Source organism: Centruroides vittatus, unplaced genomic scaffold, assembly GCF_030686945.1.
Source record: "Centruroides vittatus isolate TY-2023 unplaced genomic scaffold, ASM3068694v2 contig_658, whole genome shotgun sequence".
NCBI classification, from domain to species: domain Eukaryota; kingdom Metazoa; phylum Arthropoda; class Arachnida; order Scorpiones; family Buthidae; genus Centruroides; species Centruroides vittatus.
In genome coordinates this window covers 1,172,065-1,194,604 of record NW_027122410.1, presented here as the reverse complement: position 1 = coordinate 1,194,604, position 22,540 = coordinate 1,172,065, and the positions used below count along the sequence as shown (strand labels likewise).

The 22,540-nt window shown below is 35.1% G+C and overlaps 1 protein-coding gene across 1 annotated transcript in view; it reads left to right on the top strand.

Annotated features, from left to right (window-relative positions):
- Nucleotides 1-20,561, top strand: part of LOC136980028 (myotubularin-related protein 3) — an 81,918-nt gene extending 61,357 nt beyond the window's left edge. The window contains 9 exon segments of the mRNA XM_067276082.1: nt 54-114; nt 116-249; nt 2,126-2,321; nt 9,266-9,451; nt 9,590-9,757; nt 11,122-12,195; nt 19,668-19,781; nt 19,910-20,106; nt 20,187-20,561. Of these exon segments, the coding sequence (XP_067132183.1) occupies nt 54-114; nt 116-249; nt 2,126-2,321; nt 9,266-9,451; nt 9,590-9,757; nt 11,122-12,195; nt 19,668-19,781; nt 19,910-20,106; nt 20,187-20,370 (2,314 nt within the window). The 3' untranslated portion in view covers nt 20,371-20,561.
- The last annotated feature ends 1,979 nt before the right edge of the window (nt 20,562-22,540 follow it).

Here is a 22,540-nt window from a genome sequence, read left to right as displayed (position 1 = left end):
TTATTTTAAAATTGTTTAATATTTTTTAAAACAGATTCAATAGAAGGAAAAAGCAACAAGAAATTGCTTATTTTAGATGCTCGTTCATATACTGCAGCTGTTGCCAACAGAGCAAAAAGGTGGAGGATGTGAATTTCCAGAATATTATCCAAACTGTGAGATACAATTTATGAGTTTAGCCAATATTCATAGCATCAGAAAAAGTTTTCAAAGTTTAAGAATGTTATGTGCTTCTCCACAAGATCAGAAGTAAGTACTTAGTTTTTCTTTTATTGTAAATATAGCTATCATGATTAATTAATTAATACAGTTCTAGAATTACTGTATGCCAACTGAGATTATTTATTAAAGGAACATCTCTATATCTAGTAAGCTTATTATATAATATAAACATGGCATCAAATTTTTCTTTTAAAAATATATGTTACACACAATTTTCTGTGTAGAAAAATTGTTTTTTATTATTTTTTTAAATGTGTTGGAGTAGCAATTAATAGTAATTTGTAATTACAATTAGTGCTAGCTTGTTCATAAATCTATTAAAATAGTTAAATTCGTATAAATCAAAATAGGTCTCGTGTATTTGTCGTTATAGTAATTGCAGATAAAAGAACTTCTTGAATGTCTGGCATAAGATTTATGAATTCTTATTGTATAAAATAGAATGAATCATTGATGATAAAAGAATATTTCTTGATCCAAGTAATATTTTCATTTTAGTACTTATCACCATATTTTATAAATGAAAACATTATGTTAAAGGTTTTTAGAATCATTCATAATTACAATACTAATAAATTTTATTAGTAATGCAAATTAGGAATCATAGTGTACTTCCAGCGAATCATAGAGGTAAAACTTTTAGAAATGTCATACAATAAGCATACTAAGCACCGTTGTATACTCTGATAAAATGAACTTCAAATAATACAGTAATTATTTGCATAATAAGCCTTTATAAAATAGTAATGTTTTATATCAGCTAAATCTATTTTCATTAAATCAAATTTTTAAATTTTTGATAACGAAGTAATCACTAATAAAATCAAGTTATTTACAGACATTAAAAATAGCATGCTTGGTTTAAAAATAGCTTTGGTGTTATATAAGTAGTTTTCTCTTGTGCTGATTAGATGAATTACATTTAATTTAGCCTCTTAGAGGATAGTAATACAGTTTTAATACAATTAGTTACAATTAATATTTAACAGCATTTTTTGTAATGGACTCTTGTAATTTTAGTTTTGCTTCAAGTTACTCTTTTATAAACCTTTTAGATTTTTCTTATAAAAACAAATGTTTTAATAAATAACAAATTTGTAATAAAAAAAATATATATATATATACATAATTGAGTTCAGTTTTTGATTAGTTCATTATAGTAAAACTTCTCTAACTCAAATGTTTGTAAATTAAATATTTCTTTAACTTTAAGAAAATGTAGCACTTGGTAGGTCTCAATAGCATAGGGATTTAATGTCTCTAACTTGAATTTCTCGATTCAAATTTTCTCAGAGTCAGTTTTTCATGGTCCCTCAACATTGATTTATGTTAATTCAACTTTTCCAACTCGAATTTTAATATTTATTCTATCCAAAGTGATCCTAATTATCAGATTTCCATGAAATTTTTAGACAGTTGTATCTACTCTCCAAAACCAATTTTCAAATAAAGTTCCAGTCCAAATTCCAGTTTTGCAGGTATATCTTGTTGAGACTTCAACAAGATATACTTGCAAAACTGTTCCATTCCATTAGTTACATTGAACATTTTGCTGAAAGGTGTTACACAGGCTGTTTAAAACAAAAAAACTATCAAAGATTCTTTATATAATGCAAGAGAGATAAAAGTACAAATCTGTTCAGAATCTGCATTTTATACTCTATTGTTCTCTAACTCAAATTGACTGTAACACAGTTTTTCCTGCTCCTTGGAGCTTCAAGTTAGAGAAGTTTTATTGTACTGTATTTGTTATAAAGCAATATAATATGAAAATTTTGTTTATTAGTGTTTTAATATATTTTTTTATATGCATAAATAAACTAATTTCGGCAGAACTTGCAATAATAATTTTTTTAAAGTATAGTAGTAATATGAAATTAATTAAAACTATTATTTATTTTAGTTGGTTATCATTATTGGAAGGAACCAAATGGTTGCAGTATATTGCGGGACTATTAAAAGCCGCTTTAGTTGTGGTGCATGCCGTAGATGTTGAACAGAGACCCGTATTAGTTCATTGTTCGGATGGCTGGGACAGGACTCCTCAGATTGTAGCTTTAGCTGAATTGATGCTTGATCCCTATTATCGAACAATGGAGGTATGTAAACAGATTTTTAATGTTTTTTTTTTACTAAAATCATTTTTGATAGGAGTGGAAGACTTGCAGAATTACTTTTTTGTTTTTCATTTATTAACATTATAAAAGTTTTCAAATGTAATATTTTTTAATATTACTTTCTTTTTTGTGAAATGGGAAATAGTTTTCTTTAATTAGAAGTTTCTTTATAATTTCTCTAACAAATTTCAAGTATCTAGTTATAAAGCACTTAGTATTCATTTTTAAGGTAGAGTAGTCAATTTTCAGTATGTTACATATGCATTTTGAATCATTGACAAGAACTCATCTCTTTCTCAGCTACAGTCAAATAAACAATAGTAATTTAGAGTAATAAAACAATTAATAAAGTAATAAAGACATTCAGTAACATTACTTTAATAACTATAGCATAAGTTGAAATTTCAAGTAATTTTTGATGTTTCAAACATATCTTCCTTGTACACCAACAATTAAATTTGGTTATATCCTTATTGAAAACATGCTAAAATAATAATTTAAATTTTTCCATTATTTAGAAATAATTAACTACCAATACAATTCATACAATATATCTGCTCAATACACATAATACAAATGTTAAGACAAAAAATTTCAATTGCAGATGAGAAAGAGACGTTATTCTAATCAATGACTCAAAATGCATAAGTAATAGGTTGAATAAATAAGTCTCAGAAGCAGTCAGTATACTGGATATACTTGATACTGGATATTTGACATTCATTAGAGAAATAATCAAGAAACTTCTAATATTATCTTACTGAATTCTTACAAGTATGAAATGTAAATTTTATACAGATATTTACATAGATGTGTGTTGCAAACACACATCTCAGTAAATATAGCAAAAATTTCAGATTTTGTATTCATGTTGCATATTACATGGTTATCCATGTTAAATTTATGCAGGTAACCTGTGAATTATTTTAATATAAAAGTCAGTTTGAAAGCAGATGCAGGTTATCTACCAATTTTAACTTGTAATTATGAACAAATCAAACTTATCAAAAACATCTCTGTAGTTATTTGTGTTTGTTCAGATGGGGACCTATAGGCCAAATGTGTTCTTAGGCCAAACCTAAAATGTTCTTTGTGCACATCACAAGAGATTACTTTAGAAGTTTGATCTCTACAAAAACTGAAAGAAAACTGAAGGATGTTACCAGGGCTCAACAAAGAATAACTTAGATGAATAAATCTACCTGAGCAAAGATCTGCACGCGCACAAATGTGATGCAAAAGAATCTCCTTGACAGATCTGCAAAAGTGGGAAAAGGCTGGGAAGAAAACATTCACTTGACAGATGTTTACAAAAGTGTTCAAAATTAGTCACATTATTGACCATAAAGGAAACACGATTACTGCTGGAAACTGAGAAATTCTTAGTTTGCCCAGAGTAGGCAAAAATTTGTAAACTTTTTGTACCAGAAATTGTGAATGTTGTCTACACCAGGTATCTTCCAGTTGTGTGCTCTGTTAACAGTGTATTGGAGATCGTGTATGTTTATTTCAACACAGGGCATAGTTGGTATGTTGTGCAAGTTTTTGTTCTCCTCCTCGATCCAGCCTGCATCAGCATTGTGTGTGACAGCACTGGACCAAAGAGAAGTCCAATATGTTGTGAGTTCTTCTGTTGGTGTGCCACTGTGCTGTGTATCAGTGTTTGCTTTGTTACTAATTTGTCTGTAAAAGAGTTTTTCATTGTTTGTAAATAATTTATTTTGTTGTTTTCGTAGTGTACATGTTTTGTATCATTTGAGTCTACGTGCTTTGGCAGCAAGTTTTTGTTTTAGTGTATCAATGTATTCTGTAATGTGTGTGTTGTAATGTTCATGTTTTGTGTGTGTTTTTATTTTCTTGAAAATGTTTTTGAGCTGTTTCCTTAATTTGGGTGTTATGTTGTTTTTAGTGTATTGTGTCAGCCTGCCTAATTGCTGTCTAATGTCATTTATTTGTGTTTCTATTCTTCTCTGCCAGGCAGGCTTGTGATAGAATTGTGTTTTCTGTGTATCTGTCTGTGATTGTACTTTCAGTCCATGGTGTGTCACTACTGTGACTGCCCCAGCATAAACTAATGTATGAATGTCTGAGAGTGTAGAAATTGAATGAATGTAGTGTGGTAGTAAGTGAGTGTTTACATAATTTAGTGTTTTTCCTACTTCCTTTGACGTGTTGATTTTTGGTATTCGTGGTCGTTGTGTGGGATCTGTGCCTGTATATTTAGTGAGTGTTTCCTGAAATATAAGTGAGAGCATATTAACTAAATCTATGTCTAGTTATCAGTGGATGGATGAGGAAGTGTCTGTAGTATAGTAGTGGTATCTGTTGTGTGTGCTGTATTATCACTGCTTGTTGCTGGATTATCCTGACAGGTTACGTGATCTTCATTAATGTTAAATGTTTCTGTCTCTTGATGTATTTGATCAGCAACCTGTTGTTTGATAAGTTCAAGTGTTGTTTGTGGAATAAGGTTGTTGTGTATAATTGTTCTTTTTTTGATCAACAATCCTTTGTTTGGTGACAGTGAGGTGAGGATATTGTTGTGTGACTCTATGGTGTAGTTGTTGTCTGTATGTTATCATGTTTGTTTCAAGTTTTGTGATGGTGTAGTAAGTATGAATGATAAACTCGTTAATTTCCATTGTCCATTTTATCTGTTGGCATGGTTTTCCAGCCTTTTGGTCTGTGGATGCATTGCAGAAACACCAAGGCTAGGTTGGTTCCTCACATCTGTTAAGGGCATTGCAGTAGCCATGCTTTGACCAGTGCTGCTTTCACCATTGGTAACCAAAGGAGACTGTGGCATATTTTTCGAACGTGAGCCTAACCAATGCACGTGGGCCTTGTTAACATGGGAGACATCCACGCTGGTATCAAACTTAGATGTGGTTACTACCATGATAAATATCTTCACAGAATATCAGAATATTGGTGTGGTCACTCTTAGTTTCATTTCTCCTCATAGATGTTACTGGCATGGGTGTCCCTACCAGGAGCTTGTGCTCCAGCCTGCATTGCCCTATGGATCAGTAAAATTACTGGGCTCTCCCACCATGCCCAGGTGGTGACCACGGGAGAGTATTATTATTATTCAATGGTTTTTGGGCCCTTAACTGTCATGACAATCTCCTTCCATTTTTCCCTGTCTTGTGCCTATTTTATCCACCCATGCAGTACACCCACTCTTTGTAGACCCCTCTCCAGTTCATCTTTCCATCTAACAGGTCGTTTACCCTGAGGCTCTTCGGTCAACACTTTGTGCATGTGTCAATTTGTGTCAATGCAGACCATGTCATGCCCATCTATGATATCATACAAACCATCTTATGGTTTGTATGATGTCATAGTCAACTTTGGATTGTAGTTTTTTATTGCACATCTTTAAGTGAAGTCCATCTATGCTTTAGTGAAGTCTATGTAAAGTTCTACTATCCTGCACAGGTTCAGAGATCTTTCTGAGGACTGTTTTCAAACTCTCACAATTTGTGTTTGATGACTATGTACAGGCCATGTTTCACAGCCATAGAGTAGCACTGGTTGGATAATGGTTTTATACAATCTTAACTTTACCTTTCTGGAAACTTGTTTAGATTGTATTACATTTTGTAAGCTATAGTATGATGCAGTAGCCTTATGAAGCCTTGAGTAAATTTGTTGTGATGGAGTTGTTATTGTCCACTATGGATCTGAGGTAAGTGAAGTCACTGACCCTCTTGAATCTGTACTTCTCCACCAGAAGGATGTCTAGCATCCTCACTCCAATGTTTTCTTGATAATAGCAGATACTTTGTTTTTGGTTCATTAACTTTCAGACCCACTCTCTCTGCTTCTGAGAGTAATAGTGATGCATTTTCAATTAGGTCTTTGTGAGTTGCACTTATCAGGCAAACATCATCCACATATGCCAATGCTTGATGGAGGCCCATTCAGTCCTACTCCTTTGTCACCTTGCTGCAATTTGTGTATAACTTTTCCAAGTGTTAGGTTAAACAACATGGGGGGAGAGAGCATCTCCTTTCCTAAGCCCTGTAGTTATCTCAAAGGGTTCTGTTAGCTTGTTTCCAATCCTGACTCTGCTGATTGATTTTTCTATACCACACTTGTCATTTTTATTAATTTCTTGGGTATTCCAAATTCAGACATCATTTGCCACAGTTCTTTGCAATTGACAATATCATATGTTTTAGTGAAGTCTATGTAAAGTTGGTGTACATCCTGCTCATTGAGCTGCAATTTGAAAAAATTGTAGATTTGTAAATTCTTACTGTCATCCATCTGTCTTTCCTTAATCTTCAGAATGGAGTTAGATAGATGAAATCCGAGACCAGATATGGAACCCTTAGGGGCAGGAGACCCCAATTAACTATATGCAAACTTTTGATGCAAACTGGAAGTCATGTTATTTCAATTCAAAAAGTTTTTTTTTTTAAAGCAGTTAATAGATGACCAGCACGACTCTATTATTAAAGGAAAAGTATGATGTATGGGGGATAAGCCACTACTAATAATTTGAGGTGAAAAGCATATATTTTAAATTAAGTAAATTAATATGAATAAACAAACATCGTCAAACCCGATATATTTAAAGCTATCCTCCAACTAATGCCAAATATTATCGGACTAGAAATGACTAAATATATTAATAATTTATAAGACAATTTGGCACTAGAGTTAGGCGTTAGGTGCCATCTCGATAAATTTAGTAATTATAATTTTAATTAAATAATTTAGAACTAATGTAACTACTGTTGATGGTTATAATGTAAGCTTATATAATATACTGGAAGAGGAGATCGGACCAGAGGTCTGGGTAGCGTAATTGACAACGCATCTGCATGGTAAGCAGGAGTTGTGGGTTTGAGTCCTGCTCCAGGCCAATTCTTTTCTTCCAGTAGTTCTAAATTATTTAATTAAAATTATAATTATTAAATTTATCAAGTGATGGCACCTAAAGACTAACTCTAGTGCCAAATTCTTATAAATTATTAATATATTTAGCCATTTTTAGCCCGATAATATTTGGAATTAGTTGGAGGATAGCCTTAAAAATACAATTAAAAATTGCAACTTGGCATTGTGACAATGTCACAATAAATAATTGCTTGTACTCATACTTCTTTTCCAGCAACTGTCTTAGGGTAAATATCTGTTCAATGGTTGACCAATTCTGTCTAAACCCACATTGATAGTTCTCAAGACATTCTCTATATAAGGTGTTAGCCATTTGAGGAGAAGTATCAACAGTACTTTGTATGTTGTATTCAATAATGATATTTCCCTGTAGTTACTACATTGCTCTTTGCTTCATTTTTTGTGTATGGGGCAAATGATACTTTCTTTCCATTTGCCCAGAAGCTCCCCATTATTCAAAATATTTAGTAAGAGCTTGTGGATTACTGTATGGAGACATTTATTTCCCAATTTGAGCAATTTGGCAGGTATACAATCGCCTCCTGGTACCTTGTTCTTCAGTCGAGATATACTGAGCTCTACTTTGTCGACCGATGGTTCTTCTACTGGCATGTTTATAGCATCTATCTCTTTTCTTTTATGATGCTCAACAGATCATTGAAGTATTCTTACATCTGTTCAGGATCTTGGTCTCTTCTGTTCTCATCTTGTTGTTTTCATTTTGTACAAACATGCATTTAGGCTTGTATCCTTGGCTAAATGTGGCAGTTTTTTTGTACAACTCTCTAATATTTTTTCTCTATAATTATTAATAGTTTTTACACTTTGGATTTGTTCTTCTGTGTACTGTCCTTAGCTTTGCAAACATATTTTTTAGTTTTCTTACAGCTATTTTTGTACAATTCATACCTTTCATCTGTTGGTTGTTGTTGCCAGTTGAGCTTCATTTTTGTCCTCTCCTTTACTTTTTCTTTACATCCATCATTGTACCATTTCTTTTTGATGTTTTTCCATTGTATGCCCAGTGTTTCTTTCACTGCCAATGCAATACAATCTCTCAATATCTGCCATTGGTCATTAACGTTGTTGGGAATCTTTTGTTGATGTAGCGTGTTTAGCTTTTCAGTGTCTGTTATACGCCCCCTTTTTTTCCTTTTCCTTTAGCAATTCTGTACATATTTTTAGGTTATGCAGTAGTTTTTTGGTTTCTTTTACTTGTTATTTGCTGTTGCACTTTGGCTACTACAAGGAAGTGATCTGATCTGCTATCTCACCTTGATATGATCTAACATCTAATATGGGTTAATACCATCTGCAATCTGTAAGTACATGATTCAGCTGATTCCTTATAAATCCATCATGCAAAACCCATGTTTGTTTTAAGAATTGGTTTATGTGAGGGAACATAGTGCTCTTAACAACCATGTTCTTGGATGTTGCAAAGGTACTAATCTCATTTCATTATCATTGGTATTGGCATGTAAACTATGTCTACCCATCGTGGGTTTCTCAACTGTCTCCTTTCCTATTCTTGCGTTACAGTCTCTGATTATCATTGTTATTTCATATTTCTGTATTGTCAACAAAATCATCTAGGATACTTTAGAATTTGTCTTTAGTTTCATCTGTTTTGTCTTCTGTCAGTGCATGGATATTAATTATGCTTATGTTGGATCATCTTCCCCTTACCCTCGACCATGATGAACTCCACCTGCAGGATGCCGGAAATGTATTCATTCTTGATGGCAAACCCTGTGCCAAACTCATGTTTATCACTTTCTCCATACAATATCGCAAAAAAAATTAGCAATTATTATTTTTTAAATTACAAATAAATGAAATAAGAGAATAATTTAATTACTATTATTTTTTTGAATTATTAATTAACTTATACATTTCAGAATTGATAACCCTTTACATAATAATTGCCTTACTATGTAAAATTTGCATAATAAATTCATCAATTTTACTTCACTAACATATCTAGTAACTTTTTGCAATTTATTTTTTGCCAGGGATTTCAGGTGCTGGTGGAGAGAGAATGGTTAAGTTATGGCCACAAATTTGGAGATCGCTGCGGACACGGACCCGGCACCGTCGATCCGAACGAAAGATGTCCGGTGTTTTTGCAGTGGTTGGATTGCGTGCATCAATTGTTGTTGCAGTTTCCTTGCAGTTTTGAGTTTAATGAACAATATTTGGTAAATTTAATATCTTTTGTTTTAAAATACAGCCAAATCTTAATGTCGACATCCACTTGCCAATATCGTAGAGAATTGACTAAATATTTTTTGTATTTATTTCGTTTAATATTTCATATTAATGGAAAATTTTTACAGGTGAAACTTGTACATCACACATATTCCTGTTTATTTGGAACATTTTATTGTAATAATAGTCAAGAAAGAAACTATCACGGTATCCACAGTCGTACTTTCTCCATATGGAATTATCTCAATTCCTTTCCAGAACGTTTTAGTAACTATTTATATCAATCTAAAGATCAGGTATTATAAATTTTAATTATTCAAAAATAAAAAATTTTATAATTTGTGTTTATAATCATTTTAGTTGGATTGTTTAGATTTGCAGTACAAAATATTGGTGATTGTTCTCAATATTTATAACCATTAGTTTTAACAAAAAGGTGTTGTTAAATATAGCAATAATTGAATATGGATGAAATTTAAATCTTAGCAGTATGTGAGACTGAAAGTGCATTTCGTATAATGTTGAAAATGAGCTGAGCTTCATAATTAGTAAATGTTTTGAAAATAGAAATTGGAGAGTTATATATTTTTTTGAGGTTATTGAAGAATTGAGTTTTAAATTTATGAGGAAATAACAAATTTCAAGTATCTTTTTGTGGTTGCGTTACCGTATTTTATAGTATATAAGAAAAAAGGCTAAAAAAAATTGCCTTTCATCTTATACACACACATGAAGTTGTTTTTTTTCACATGCTAAAAAATTTACTCTAACAACCTTTAGTAGTCTACAAGTACTGTACATACATCTATTCATCCAACTCCTAATTCGTGAATAAAACTGTTATTAAAATTAATTATTCTTCTCTGCTATAATTTAATTTAATTTTTAATTAAAAAAATAATAATAATCAACTTTTTCGTGTATTCTTGTAGAATATTTTAATAGTAAATGACTTTCCTGCAAAGTGAATATGCATTTAGTTTTACTTTTCTAAAACTAGAATACAGTAAAATATATTTATTTATTTGATATTGTGTCAAAGGCATGGTATGGCTTAAATACACTAAATAATTTTTTCCCAAAATAATTGTACTGAAATGGAGTTGTCTCTCTTATCTGCTGTAAAATATGGTGTTTTAAAACTGTCATATACTACTAAAAAAGTTTTATTGATAATTTATAAAACTACAAAAAATATTAAGATAATTTAGCAGTAGCTACAGATAATATTGTCACATGTTAAAACTACTGAAAAATTGCTGAAAATATTTTTTTATGTTACATATAAAAACTTATTTCTTTTAGAAATTAAACCTTTTTTCTTTATTGAATTTTTATGGTATCTGCTTGGAGTCTGAAATCTTTAAAAACTACACTTTTATTTTTTATAAAATTTTGGCCAGATATTTGATTATATTTATTAAATGGAGCAATTACGTTATTTGTACATTACGACGTTAGAAAATTTACTCGTATTTAAATATTTTTCTTTAAAGTAAACCACATATAGTATTTATATATGAATATCTAAGAATATAATTTAAATCCTTTTTATTGAGTTCTTAATTTTAATTCGAAAATGTTGTTTACAGAACTTTTTATTTAACAATATTATTAACAGTTGTGGATGGTGACTCAGTTTTATTTGAAACTATTCTAGGTATTACATCCTTCTTGTCAAATGAAAGACATTCAGTTTTGGAGTAACGTGTATCATCCTCCCATGTTCACTCCAATGGTGTGTTTAAATAAAGAACAGTTAGACGTTAAGTGTTGTAATGGTGACATACCGCAAAAAAACGAATGTCAGTTAGTGAAAACAAAGTCTTACGACAACATATTAACCATAGATCACACGTGTATTCCTCAGAGACGAAACAGTGATCCTAACATTGCGGAAAAACACGTTCTTCCTAAAACTTCAAACGTAAATAAACAATTGGAACCTGAAAAGTTACTAGCGACAGAAGACAGTACTGTGATTTCTCAACCGATAACTTCGTGCGAAAAAAGTGCCAATGGTGAAAACTCCCCTCTGTTAACTGTTAATAACGAACCGAGCGATAAAGAGGATTTAGTTTCTACAATATCTCAGGGTGACTTGTCTACCGAAACAACCGACTTATCCAACTTGTCTATCGACGGATCAACCGACACGTTAGTGAGTGAAAACGGCGTATCCATGCACGGAAGCCCAAAAACAGAATCGGCCACGGAAAATGGCGTCAGAGAGTGTAAAGATCCACCCGACGGTTGCAAGAATACGGCGAACTCTTCAAATAAAAACGAAGTAATAACCGTAAAAACATTGAAACAAGGAAACAGCATTAGCACGAGCACGACGGACATCAGCGATTCCTGCGTCATGCCCATGGTCACAGAGTGTTATCCTCCTTTACAGTGTTTAATGACAGATTGTTTACATCCCACACAATCCAGTTGGACTGCTTGGTTTCAAAGTAAGTTGGGAAACGAAGCCGTGCCCCCGGTTCTATCCAAACAGCCACTGGCTCATTCTTCTAACGGAGGCGGAAGAACTTCCCAGTATTCTACGCCCCATCACTCTCGCACTCCCAGCTCGGGCTTTCCCGCCACTCCCTGCGACGAGTATTCTTACGACATATCCGCCGTACGTTGTAATCTGGTTCCTTCCCATCTTCTCGATATCGACGGTGTTATGGTTATGAAGAACGAAGTTCAGGAGCGTCTACAACAAATATTCAATAATCACCAGGTATTGCAACATTTTTTATTTAAATTATATATTTTTAATCTTAATCATAAAATCCATTGGTAATGCCGTTACAATTAAATCAACAATAGATTCGTCTCGATTTTATTATTTGGAAAGAATGTTGTTTGGAGAAAATTTCTAATTTAATTGCTAGTTGTAAAATATAACGCTCAATTTTCCTAAACGTTTGAAAACTCCAATGATCAATTTCCAAGTAGCAAAATTGTGATAAAAATTTACAGATTACATTTATTTAATAAATAACTGGTGAGTTTTATATTAAGTACCTTCATTGAATAATAATTAATGAATTCGACGTGATTTATGTGTGTGGAAAAATGTCCCGAGCGAGCTTTGAACCCCAAATTATAGCATATTTTAAGCATTTTCATTTTCTCGATTTTTCTAAACAAGTTCTCCGCATTATCATTAGATTTATTATATTAATGTTGCGGTAATTTATTATCGTGTAAAATCCATACGCAGTACGGTCTTGTTTTATGTGTGATCGATGTGTGCGGAGTTGTATTTTCGCGGATGGTTAGACTAATCCATTCCTAACTCCAGTCAGACTGTTAAGTCGACAAACGCGTGCATCCTCGTCTTCTGACATTCCAAATACAGAACTATCGAATGCCACGTGCTCTGGTGAATACACTGGATTACGTGTATTTTACTCAAGCGGCACGCGCGATGCGATGTGTTTCCTCTCCGTATTCAGAAACATTGGAGTAAAAAGTTATGGCAAAATCGTAAGTAAAATGTTTAAAACACACACAAACTGTTTTTTTTTTCCTGTTAATTTTAAATGGTTGCTAATCTAAATGTCTAGTCCATCATTTCTGTCTTACTCTCTGTTTTATGCTGAGGTCGTGTGACAATACTCGCTGTCACACGACCTCAGCATAAAACAAGACTATGCGGTAATTGTTTATATGAGATAAAGTAGCGTAGTCAAGCAATCTCTTATTTGATTTTGAATTTGTAGCCAAGAAAGGCTACAAATTTAAGATCAAACTATCAAATACTGAAAAAAAACTATCAAAAACATTCTTGTTTTTTAAATTTATTTCTTCTTCTTGCATTTATCAAAATTTCTTTGCTGCTCTATCTTGTCTGATTATTTTGTTGTTTTTCCATGGCTTTTTTATTACCAATAACGTCGCCGTTTACACACTCCTTCTGCTGTAGCTGTGTTTGATGAATGAGTCTACACTGGCTGTCTTCCAACTACATGTTTTTTGTATTGCATATTGGATGCGCATATTAATTTCAATACGGGGTATGTTTTTACTTTCCCGGCTGTTGTAACAGAGGGAAAGTATGGCGATCCGGCAAAAAATGACCCCCGGATTTTTACATTTTTGGACTTGGGACATCTTGAAACGTCGAGAAATGCAAAAAAATTCGTGGGTAATTTCTGTATGGATGGAGTATGGATGTTTGTGTATGTGGCACGGTTTTGTTTACCCTGTTTGAAGCTTAATAACTCTCGTGCTTTTTGTCGAAAATTTCTGAAATTTTTCAGGGAGGTTTATGTTTTAGGGGAAGTGATGCTATTAAATTTCGATGGTTAAGGTCGAGGGGATGGGGAGACAATGGGAGACGTGTGTATCCCCGGTAGGGTCGGGCTTAATGATGATTTTACTCGTTATTAGCATTTGCAATTTTTTGTAAAACTCATCCCTACCCTCAAAATTAAGCTTTTTGCCATTTTATAATAGTTAAAAATATAAAAATTTTAGAATAAAATATAACAGATGGCGCCACCAAAATTTTAAATGTTGCCGGGAAAGTTGAGCAATTCGTTGCTGGTTTATTTTATTCATCTCTGATCTGGCTTGGTTCGGTTTTGTGTGTGTTTGTATTGGATCAGACCAGACTAACAGTCCGAGAATTGTTTTTCTGTTGTATAGTGCAGGGGTGGCCAACAAGTTGATCGCCAAGCCAATTTTGGTCGATCGCTAGCGATGTCTTTACTTAATGTATTATGTTTGTAACCGAACGCAACTGTATGCATACAGTTATGACTCGACTCATAAGCAATGAGTGCACTTCGTACTGAAACAGTGTTATAAACATAGTATGTATTTCGCACTTCCCCCTCCCCACTTAGACTATGCCTATGACAACAAGTCGATCGCGACACATTTTTACGATAAAAAGTACAGTAGAGCGTCGAAAAGTGGAACGTCGGTAATTGAAATGGCCGGAAACTGGAACGATTTTCAGTCGGACTGTGTCGTGCTGAATCGAACGTTTTTGATACTAAATTTACTTCTAAAGTATAATTTTCATGTTTTTTATATTCTTCAATATATTTATTTTGTTTGTACAAAATAAAGAAATAATTTTTAACGATACGATAGCCTCGATTATTATTATAAAAATTTTCGTTAGGCTTAAAATCAACGAAAATTCAACACGAAGCGACACGCAACGGAGAAAAATTCAACAGGAAGCGATACGCAACAAAGAAAAATTTGAACATCGGACAGGTTAATATATTTTTTCGTACATAATCGGAAATTGGAAAAAAATCACTACTTGAAACGACCCCAGTCCCCAATTGGTTCCACTTTTCGACGCTCTACTGTAGATCTTATGTGCACAAAAGTTGGCCACCCCTGGTATAGTGCATTGATTTGTGCTGTTGTATTGAACTTGTTGTGAGTTTGTATGAAGTTTTGTGTAGAATAATCTCATTTTTTGTGAATAATTTATTTTATTTTTGTAGCATACAGGTTTTGTATTGTTTCTGAGACTTGATTCCAAGTTTGAGATTTTCAGTGTATTCCCGAACGTACGTATTGTGTTGTTCATGTTTTAATTTTCCTGAATATTTTCCTAACCTCTTTCATTAATTTTGTTGTTAGACTGGTTGACATAATGTAATAAAATCAACTTAATCGTTGTCTAACGTTATGTATTTATGTTTATATTAGTCTTTGTCAGATAGACTTGTGATTTGTATGTTTTTATTTCGTCTGTATGCGAGTGTAAAAGTATACGGGTCAATGGTATGTTATATACATTGGTCTATTCTGATGCACTTTCACAGCATGTCTGAAAATATTGATTCTGGTCGAATGTATTTTGGTAACTGCGTTGATTTAGATAAAGTTTCGATGTGTGTATTTACCATTTTTGGTCACTGTGTGGAGTTTATAGCTGTATATTTAATGAGTGTTTTTAGAATATAAATGTGTTAAACGTTAATTATTTATCTATATGTATCGCCGGTTGTAATTATTGTTAGTTTTCATTGGCGCACATTATGCTTGTACGTTTTTACGAGGAAGTATTGTTGAGGTATTGTCAGGGAGTGTTTATCTTCTGTGTGATCTAGTGTTTCTCTGTGTTGATGTATTTGTTTAGCACCTTGTCGTTTGGTATATTCGAGTGTTGCTTGTGGATATGATGGTCGTTCATTTCTGATCAACAACTGTTTTGCAACAGTAAGGGTATCTGTTTATCTGTCACAAATTTTGTAACAGTGTAGGTATGAATGATGAATTCATTAATTTCTCGAGTCCACTTCATCCATTGGCGTGGTTTTCCAGCCTCGGTGGTCAGTGGTAAATTGCCACCGAAGCACATTAGCCAGGATGGTGTGTGAGAGAGGGCGAATGTTTGTGATGCAATTCGTCTCTGATCGAGGGAGATTGCCGTAGATTTTTCGAATGGGAGTCCCTGCTTAATCCACGAACGCGGACTTCATTTACCTAGAGAAGTCCAAGCAAGTATTAATCCAAGAATGTGTCATAACCACTGTTTTCCTGTACAGAAATGGGCGTGCTTATATACCTACATCTGGGTGTTTATAGATCAACCGTTCTGTTTGCAAACATTCAATCAATTTAGATTTAATTAACTTTCAAATAGTTAAGAAAAAAATGTAAGTTTTTTTTACACAATCCTAATTATCTTATCACAACAAAATGGTTTTTCTGTGTCTGCCACATTATACAATTGTGTTTATAAAGGATAAAATTTTGATTAAATAGAAATTTTATACAAACAGCTTTATAAGCAACAAACAATCGAAAATGTTTGGATAAAAAAGTAAATTCCGATAACTTTGGAAATAAAAAGATTAGAAAATAACATTGGGTAAATTATTGTATATTCTTAGTTTTACTTAGTGATGATGCAGATGATATAATTTAGTTTTAACGCGGATGACGAAGGAAACTATTATAAAGATTTTTATGATGGTTCTCTTCAATAATAATAATCTTACAAATCACAAAAAGTGTTGATATTAAAGTGCTTTTTATTGGGCGAGAGTTTCAATTTTTACTTTTCGTAACGTCTGAATTAAGACAACTTAAAAAAAAATTTTTTCTAACATTTTGGTAAAATATTGAGTATCTCATAGGGTTATCTTATCGTATAATATACGTCGCAGTATTCAATTTCTGTTTTAACCCGGTAGAAAGAGTTTATCTTAAGATGATAAATGCCGCGGTTTCAGACTCAATCAATACGACGTTTCATCCGATAAGATTACTTTAAATGGCCCTTTACTTGTCACGTAGGGGTAACATAACATTAGGTAAGATTATAATTATTTTGAATTAGATAATGGTATTTATTTTTAAAGATTGTAGTAATAATAATAAAAGAATAGTAATGGTTGGTTTTGCCTGATGATGCCCGTTAATAAAGAAATTTAGATTTTTTTTTGTTTGTTTGTTAAACGATGCCTCCTAGGAAAATGGTTTCAATTGCTTATAAGTTCGTATTTATTGATGATGGTAAATAATCATTTTTTGAAAAAGAGAGAATAATATCCAACAGTTTTTTGTGATTTGAATATTCTTAACTTGTTTAAAGAAATAATTAGAATTTCTCGACACAGTTATAATCAAACCGAAAGAAATATTGATTTTGTGTAAATTGATTACACAATCCCATGGCTGACAGAAATCAATTTTAAATAAAGCAAATTGCCCTCGTTCGAACACAAACAATGATTTAGAAAAATGTTACCGACTGTGTGCTAATATGCAAAGTATTCCGAACAAAGATTTTGACGTTCGTTCGAATCATCTTTTGGTTAAGATTCTTACCTTCGTTCTAAGAAAACTTCAGTTTGTACAGCAAAATATGCGCGTATCTTTCTGAATTGTTAATGAGTGGCACTAGAAATCTCCAGCTCTGTATCGTATATATTGATAAACCACACGCCCAAATGGGATGCCAGTCCAAATTGTTAGGATCCAAAAGAGAATCGATTTACAACGTTATCTTCAGATTTTTGCGAGGTGTAACAGAATTTTCTGTTACACCTCACAAAAATCACACATTTCGAAGTTGCCATTTAAAACACGTATACCGGTATCCACTCTAGAAGTACATTTTATTCCCCATTTGTTTTGATTAACGTTAACCGTTCTTAGTAAATATAATCATAGGGTGGTTATAATTATACCGATCCTACTCAAAGCCTACGGGAGTACTAATGGACACGGGTCGAAGAAACTCTGTATACACACCGTTCGCACCATGGGAGAATACGTTTCTGGGAAAACAAAAATTAGTTCACATTTCCACTACTAGGCGAAGTAGTACTACTTCGCCTAGTAGTGGAAATGTGAACTAATAGTAGTACTAGGCGAAGTACTACTGTAGAAAACAACCCGCCCGAGCCAAAGACCCTGTATAACGCGGCGTATTGCAAATGGTCCCATGGAAATGCTTGGCGCGACAATCGATCACGCCGCATTACGCTTCCAACACGTAATCGGCGTAGATTGCTGGCATATTGAACAAATGGTGCAAAAAAAGTGTAAAATAACATTTTGCTCTGCCGACCGATGGTTTTTAATGAATATAGGCCTATACGAATTTTAACGAGTGGCCAGTGCACCTTGGCAGCCATGTTTTAGACAAAGCGGTGGAATCTGACGCTATGTTCCTATAATTAGCTAATTACAGCGTATACAGTTCTTTTATAATATTTATTCCAATTTAAAATTTAAAAACCTGTGAAATTTTCTTATTTGAACAAGGTTAACAAGAAAATTCACAATTATTTCTCTTGGGTTTCGATGATTTTCGAATATCGCGACACGAAAAATGAGATAGATAGGGCTTCATTTTTCTTTCGGGCATTAAGATTTTCAGTTATGACGTTACTCTTTTATTTTCATAAATTTTTTATATTTTTTTTTTCGAGAGAACCAATTAGAAAGCATTATCGGACGATTCGTCGCTTTCGGGTAGTATTTAAAATTGGCAGGTTCGGTTAAAGTCGGGTGAGAGAGAATAAGATTTCTCTTTTTTAAGGCCAAGAAAAATCGCCGAGTTCCATTTAAAATCTGTGTAAATGTTAACATTAACCAAATTTTTAAAAGTATGTTACCTATGGTTTCAAAATGGCGGCTCGTCTCTGATTCCAGCAAACAGTGGGAACGCACGTTCTAACCTAACCTATTCTAATAAATTACCATAATTATTACCAACGAAATTATTAGAATAGGTTAGGTTAGGTTAGAACGTGCGTCCCCACTGTTTCCTTTCTTCTGTTTGCTGGAATCGGAGACGAGCCGCCATTTTGGAACCATAGGTAACATTAACAAAAATTTTTTGACTAAATCGTGCTTTTTAATTTTATCATCTTTAGAAATGGCTTTTTATTTCCAGAAATGTCCCGGAAGAAATTAACACGATTAATTTCGTGTCATATTCTTACTTTCATCAGAAGTTAGCGATTTCGGGACACTTCTCGGTAGTTTATTTTATTTGAAAAAACTCGGAAGAACCAGAGTCGCGTTCTCTCGAAGATACGCAGGCAGCATTATTTTATTACGTTTACAATACGATTAAGCCAAGCACCGATAGTGCGTAGTTCACATCAAACCTCTCACTTTCCTTGGCAGTCTGTCCGGACTATTCCACGGCATTTGCTAATTTGATGTGGCGATCGCCATGGCCTACGAGAGAGGCAATCCGCTTGTCGCGAGAACCCGAAATTATCGAAGTTCTCCGGAATTTAATGAAGAAATTTTTAGACGCTGATAAAACGCAGTTTTGAGTAAATTTATAAAAGGGGAAAGAAGTCGGCCGTGCCGCCTCCTCCGGGTTAACTTTCTTGGGATTTTCCTCCTCCTCCCTTTCTAGCTGGCTTGTTCGAAATTAAAGCACGATATCGACTTGGTCTGTTTTTTTCTGGTGGATAAGGCTTTGCTGTTTTGTTAATGGGCAAATCTGTCCAGATTGAAAGTTACAAACGTTACTTTTATCGTTAACGTTTGGGCACGCCCCTTTTTGCATTTCCTCCACGTTAACTACAAAATCACGTGGGTTGGACCGCGCAAGTATCTAAATTCCTAACTTTTTCCACGCGATTACTCTTTAAATCGGAAAGCCTTGACGAAAGCGCGCACGGGCATCAGGCAAAACTAATCAAGCGGTGGATTGCGGGCGACGAGACACTGAATATCCCGGTTATGGTTTGGTTACAGTCGCAAATCGAGGCGCTCCGAAGGGACTTGTACGTCAAACAACTGGAACTGAAACAGAAATGTTGCCTTCGATGTCGGGCCAGAGACGACCACGGACAGGAGTGCTCCGACGACGTAAGACTTTTCTCTTTTGTCTTTCGACACTAACCGACGGAGGAGGGTCGCGACGCCATTAACTCGCGCCGATTGTCAAAGACGGCGATTTGTCGCTTAGTCACGGCCTCTCTCTTTCTCTTTGGCAGACCTCTCTGGCGGATTCGGCCTGCAGCGGAGAACAACAGTCCAACGGACAGGACAGCAGCGCCGCTTCCGACGTCAGCTGGGAACTGGTGGACGAGAGGGAGACCCGCACCACCCTGTGGGTGCCCAACCACGCTGTCTCCTACTGCATGGGCTGCGACGCCAAGTTCTGGATCGGACGACGCAAGCATCACTGCAGGTGCGAACCTCTCTGTCCTTTCTAGTTATTTTCTCCTGTTGTTTCCGGATAGTTAAGGTGAGGTGGTTTATCGATTTCAGGAACTGCGGTCACGTCTTCTGCGGCCAGTGTTCCAACCAGGCGGTGCCCATCCCCAACGAGCACCTGGACCAACCGGTGCGCGTATGTTCCTCGTGCTACAACAGTCTGCAGTTCCGCTGTCGACAGCAGATCGCGGGCTGCGAGAAAATGCCCAAACCGGTGGTCAGCGCCGCCTCCAACTAGAAGGGAGGGCGGCGGACGGCTTTTTTTTTAACGGCGGGGAATGTTCATTTTAGACGAATTCTACGTAAGAGAGGTCGAAGGTCGCCGGCGGCTTCTGTACAAATTCAGTTTCGTGTACGTTCTGTAAAGGTGTAAATATTCTGTAATTTATTTCTCTGGAATAAAGCGAGCAAAATTTGGCGAGAGGAGAATTCGATCGACACTTAATTTATATATATATAGAACGCGCGGTGCGCGCGTACCTCTTCCGAACGCCAGTCTTCGATTTTGTGTAGCGTATTTCGAGAAATCCTGCAAGAAGGCCGAATCTTTAGTTTCTCCGCGTCGACGCACGTTGGATGTAGACGGAAATTTTCTAATGTTAAAACGACTAACGAAGAATTTTGAAATAAACCAGGATTAATATTTTTATCCAATCTCAGCCTTTGAATCTTTTCTTGGGTCTCGCGCCCATTCCCATCCGGCGGCAGCGGGCCAAACGGAAAATCTCCCGGCAGACGGCGCCGACGATTTACATCGGAAACAAATGGTGGTCCCGAAAACTGTCAAATAATTCGACATCGGAGGGCGCACGCGTCGATGCTCCGTTTTGGGGGGAATATAATGGCGTCCTTCTTTGTAGATGGTTTCTGTCTGTCCCTCCCGTGGTTCGTCGACCGAAGATTTCTTTCTTCTAACGATACGTCTTCCATTGCCGTAACCCGGCGAAATAAAAATTTCGAGTGAACTTTGGCGGCCCGCTTCCAACACTACTAAATAATAGCCGGCGTGCGGCGTGTAAATCTGACCGTCTAGGAACAAAAATTCTAAATGCAACGAGCAATTATTTCTTGTGACGTGGTCGCGATGCCGGGCTGCAATTTTTAATCATTGTTTTTTTTTATTTAATTTAAAATATACACTCTCTCCACCTCAAATTAGCCCCCCGTACTGTACATCATAATTTGAGGTGGAGAGCATATATTTTAAGTTAAATAAATTAAAAATTGCAGCCCGGCATCGCGACTACGTCACAAGAAATAATTGCTCGTTCTAAATTAAAATGTAACTTACAAATACAAAGAGTCACTACTGGTACCATACGTAGTCGACACCAGTAGTGACTAGCGGTAATCTCGTTCGTGTATTTTGACTAGCACGGTGGCCATCCGTAAAACTCATCTTCGATAACTCGTCACCTCGGTCCACGTTAAATCGAGTCCGTCGGACTTTACCGTACGGCAAAACACGGATTCAGCGCGCACGATCTGTCTGCCTCCGAAATCGGGCGTAGAGCGGAACCTATGATATCTAGTTCTATGTTAACCTATGATAATGTTATCTAGTAATGTCTGTTAATTAAAAATTCCTTTTCTAACGTTTAAAAACTTTGTTTATTTACTAATTTTCCCCCAGCTATTATTTTGGTGGTCACGGAAAGACTGGAAAAGGGGCAAAGATCAAAAAAGGTGGAGAAACGCCGCTCTGGGACGCGGGCTGCGACGCCGGCGTAAAGCCTAGCCGGAAACGTCACCGAGGAACGATCATCATCATTCCCGGGGTTACGCTGCGTATTTTCGTGATGTCCCGAAAATACGCGGAGCGTAACCGCGGGAACAATGAAAACAATTTATTGATATCTGGATGCGTATAACGTTGTAACTGTCGGATAGGCTCTCGTTCGCCATTTCCTTTTCCGGAACTGTATCGCTGGCTACTAGATGGCGTTTGCGGGTATTCACACTAGAGTATACCTAAATATCAGAGTGGAGACACACGAGTCATCGCCGCCTTGTTCTCTCGACTGTCATCACGTGGTCTATGGGTTTACATTAAGAAATGACAATTGTTTTTAGTTTCATAAAGCATTTTTACGAATAAAATGCTCTATTAAACTAAAAAAATCGTTATTTATTAATGTAAACCCGTAGATCACGCGATGACAGTCGACAGAACATGGCGGCGATGACTCGTGTGTCGCTACTCTATCTAGGTACTCTTATCACACATACGGACAGCTATTCTTCGTAGCCGTACGAAATCCCATGGTCGCGGGTCAGTAAATTTAGCCGGAGGTACTACATATTTCGGTATATTTAGCGTTACCACGTTTTCATAATCGGGTGCCGGTAGGGCTCCAATTTGAACAAATTGTAGACCCATAAATTTCCACTGTCGTCCGTCCGTCTTT